This window comes from Aplysia californica, unplaced genomic scaffold, assembly GCF_000002075.1.
Source record: "Aplysia californica isolate F4 #8 unplaced genomic scaffold, AplCal3.0 scaffold00186, whole genome shotgun sequence".
Taxonomy (NCBI): Eukaryota; Metazoa; Mollusca; class Gastropoda; order Aplysiida; family Aplysiidae; genus Aplysia; species Aplysia californica.
The window spans coordinates 913,025-917,210 of NW_004797456.1; the positions used below are offsets into that span (position 1 = coordinate 913,025).

Here is a 4,186-nt window from a genome sequence, read left to right on the forward strand (position 1 = left end):
TTATTGACTGTGATTAACCTAATTTAAGTGGCAAGATTTTTATAAAAGTTTATTGCTAAAATGTTCCTACCTTTGAGCAGAAGATGATTGACAACCCCCAAAAGGCACTACTCAGCGACCCACTGTGCGCTGTTGAATTTACTTTGCCTAAGCTTCCCTCTACCCAAGAGGCACATAGACATTCTGTAAATTATATAATAAAAGGGGAAAATAATTGTATAGAGAGTACAAAAGCAAAGAGTATAGACAAATTTTTAAAAAGCACTGATACACACAACATTAAAAGTAGTAAAAAGGTAGCCCTATTATCATTCAAGATACACTCTCCAGGAACAGCGTGGGCTTACAACTTGGAAGCACTATACCCAAAAACCTCCAAACCCAGGACAGTTTCCTCTGTCAATTTAGTGAAATTTTTTTCATTTCTTTTTTACTTAAGCTTGAAATGTAACTGTTCCATCAAAGAAGCCAACCATTGCAAAATACCTATTGTGAAAAAATCTTGACCAAAGCTGTGTATTCCCCAAATCAGCTAAAACTTTCCTTTTCTATGAAAACAGGTGTTGGTGCATTCAATTCACCACTGTCAAAGGAAAAAAAGTAATTTTTTTTTTCTTCACTAACTTTAAAGTTACAGGTCTTTGCTGTGTCTCCACGATTTCACATCTCTGCACGGAAGACCAAATTGTAAATTTTATGTAAGTACCTCACCAATACAGCCTTACCAAGGGTTCTACACCAACTGCCTCCCACCTACATCCAGAGAAAATTAAGACATAACAGCAATTAAAACCCCAACCATAAACATTAGCTTGACCTCAATATCATAAATGAAACTTTTCTCTAAACAATATACTTTCATTTTTCTTACGATAAGCTGCTGCCTTTGTCAAAACTAAATTTTCATATTTTCTACTAATGGACCAGTTCTGTTCAATTTTCACCAATTTTATGAGGCAATGCTTTCCTATAAAAATGTTAACACTTTGAGAACTGTTGGTCCATTGGGGCAGCTGTCTAGATAACCCTCATTCGAATCGCTCCCCCATCTCTCGCCCACACCTGATCCTGAGCACGGGTCATTTATTGTAGTAGGACTTGAACCAGCCCGTGAGGCTGGCCGCAGCGTTGAGAAAGGCCCCGGTCGTGGAGGTGTCCACGGGCGCCGACACACCCATGTTGGCGGCCTCATACGACGGCAAGCCAGACGGGACGCGCTCCCAATCCCTCGAGACGTCCATGTCAGGCCCGCTTGCATCCAGCTCCTCCTCGTCGCTCTCATACTCCAGAGGGCAAAGCTCCGCCTTCACTGGCATGCGGTACTGGGCCTCAAACGCTCCCACTCTGAGGAAAATATTTTCTTTTTGCATAACAAAAGGCAATAAACAGTTTGGCTGCCATTGGCATATGTCTAAAGTAAAGGCGCATATGGACTGCTCAGATTAACTCACTGAGCATCACGCCCCGATTTGCCTCCAAGCCCCATGGGACCACCCATTTCCCCCACTTTTTGAAAATTCATAAAAAATTGAAATGAAATTCTATTTCTGTGAAATTATCTGTGCTATTTAATAAGATACTGGTTCAACAGACACAACAAACACATTTTGTGAGGAAAGAATGACAAAAAAATGTATGGGACATAAAGTTGGGACAAATTTGCCCCAGAAAAAAAAAATGAAAATAAAAGGAAAAGGTGTGACAAAGTAGAAATCTAATAAACTTACACAAAATGGTAGTGGCAGTGTGTGTTTGTGTGTAGAAGAATGAAGCATGAGTGTGAACAGTGAAGCAGCATATAAACGTAAGTGATAATTAATTTTGAAAAATTAAAAAATTATATTATAGATCTAGATCTTCCTCGGTGACAGGCTGAGAAGAGTTTTCATTGTCAGTGCTGCTAGTGCTAGGACTAGATCTGTCAATAGATGTTCCAAGTCTGAGTACATTATATCTTTTCCACTTTGAGGGCTGATTTGCACTAGAGTTTAGTACCGGGGCTAGATCTATTATCATCCCCAGCCGGACCAGGCTGTGTACTCCCTGACGAGTCAGATTCACGACCGAGAGACGATGTTGGCTTAGACCTAGATCTAATGTTGTTTTTTCAGTCGTCTTCATCACTGCTAGGCGAATTCACATTTTGATTTATGAGGTTATCTATCTGATACTTCACTGTCACTTAAATTTTCACAAAAATTATCGAGAGTTTCAATAAACTTCGACACAACTCGCCGTGCCATGCTTCACGTATGAGAAACAACAACGGACTGCGCAGAAGTTCCTTACTTTAAGTTGTTCAGTCTGTTGGACAAATAACCCGTTTATTCGCACAAAAAGTGGTGAATATACACAAACCACAAAGAACTAGCCTGTCGATATCCTGTTTGAACCACTGGGGCAATATGCAAGCATTTTTAAACCGATGGGTTTACTTTATAGTCAATTATAGTTGAACCCACGTACGCTGCGGTCGCGGTCCGTGATGTGAATTTTACCAGACCGCGTATGCTGCAGGAGTGGTGCTCAGTGAGGAGTTAAGACTCCACTATATATGTGTGGCAGAGTCTTACACCAAGCAGTCAATATGTAAAGTGACCAGACAAGAGGTATATTGTTGAAAACAGAGATGACACACTAATACAGAAGCTTTTCACAAATCAAAAAGTACCAAAAAGTGTGTATTTCCATTGAAAACACCAGGAAACTCTTCAGCAAAAAGATTTAAATACAAAATGTTTCTATTTTAAATGTTTGCTGAAGAACAGTGTTATACATGGGTACAAAATTAGTTTGGAAAACTGAAGACTATTATTTTCTTGAACAAAACACACCTGTTTATCTTATTTGAGCGAAATATCCAGAAATATACACTTTTATGAAACAGAACCCACCTGCCGAGACCTGAACTCTCAAGAATGGCCAGCAAGTTACGTAGAGAGAGGTAGTCCACCATCTGAGCACATTCTACTTTCTGACTAGCTGCCCAATGCCGGATGTTCTGATGCAAGCGCCACACAAAGTTACAAAAGTCATACTCCGAGATGTCATTGCGCAGCTCCCTGGAAGCAGAACAAATTCAAAACATGTCATTTTTCAATTTTTATTAATTCTTCATTAATGGATTACGAAATTCATACTGAAATGTTATCATATCATACAAGGCTGGGTTTTTTTGGGTTTATTTGTTTGTTTAAACACTCCCAAAATACTTTAAAGATTTTATTCAAAGGAGGAGCATATGATTCCCCATTGAGACACTGTGATGAAAAGAAATCTTTTCAAAGAAATATAAAAGCTAATACCCAAATAAGGAGTCTTTTCTGAAGTCTTATTAAGACTCTCATTCTGACATTCAAGTGTTATGAATTGCATTCAGTAAGTTTTATGGGCAAAAACACTCTTTAAAAAATTATTCAGTTTCTCCTACCATACCACAAAAGAATGCAAAAATTACCACTGTGAGAAAATGAATGCAGTAGGTCATCAACTTTACCCTACCATTCATAAGTTTGAGAGGGGGTCTGCATTATTTATTTTCTTACATTCGAAAACAATTCCTGTCAATTGCAAGCCTTACAAGGAACCAAGCGACACACCTTCAAATGACCAGCATTGGGTCTAATAAGAGAATAAAATTTTAACAACAAAACGTAAATTAACCTGCATCTGTTCAATTTGCTCAAGTCGTCTTTCTCTCCCAGTCCAAGCCAGACACAATAACTTAACACATTACACCCTAAGGGCCTGGACGGGGAGTCCATTCTTAGATACTAAGCAAGGGGAAAGAACCCACCTCGGGGGCGCACAAGACATTTTCTAGTATATTTCCCAGTAATGAGAACAAAAATAGAGTTCTTGAAAATGGATGAATAAAAATTACCCAAACCATATTGGGGATGCATGACTTGTGCAATGCATAAAATGAATGGACCTACAGGAAGAGGAAATAATCTTTTCATTCAGCAGAGCTTGACACTATCAGTTACAAAATTAAAGTTAACAGAAAAAGACCGAAAAGACCTAAAAAAAATTGTTTTATTTTAAATTAAAGACAATTTCCATAACACTATTAATTGCTACAACACATAAACACAGGCCAACTACTACAACAACAGCGCAGCAGCTGCTGTGGAAATCAATTTAGTAATTCATTCTGTTAGCAGTATCAATCTCAATCTGACAA

At 38.5% G+C, this 4,186-nt stretch overlaps 1 protein-coding gene across 1 annotated transcript in view; it reads right to left on the reverse strand.

The window, feature by feature from the left end:
- Nucleotides 1–413: 413 nt before the first annotated feature.
- LOC101847342 (beclin 1-associated autophagy-related key regulator) overlaps nt 414–4,186 on the reverse strand; it is a 12,462-nt gene continuing 8,689 nt past the window's right edge. The window contains exons 8-9 of the mRNA XM_005098557.3: nt 2,895–3,062; nt 414–1,344 (exon numbers count right to left, since the gene is read on the reverse strand). Coding sequence (XP_005098614.2) covers nt 1,080–1,344; nt 2,895–3,062 — 433 coding nt within the window. The 3' untranslated portion in view covers nt 414–1,079. The remainder of the gene's footprint in view (nt 1,345–2,894; nt 3,063–4,186) is intronic.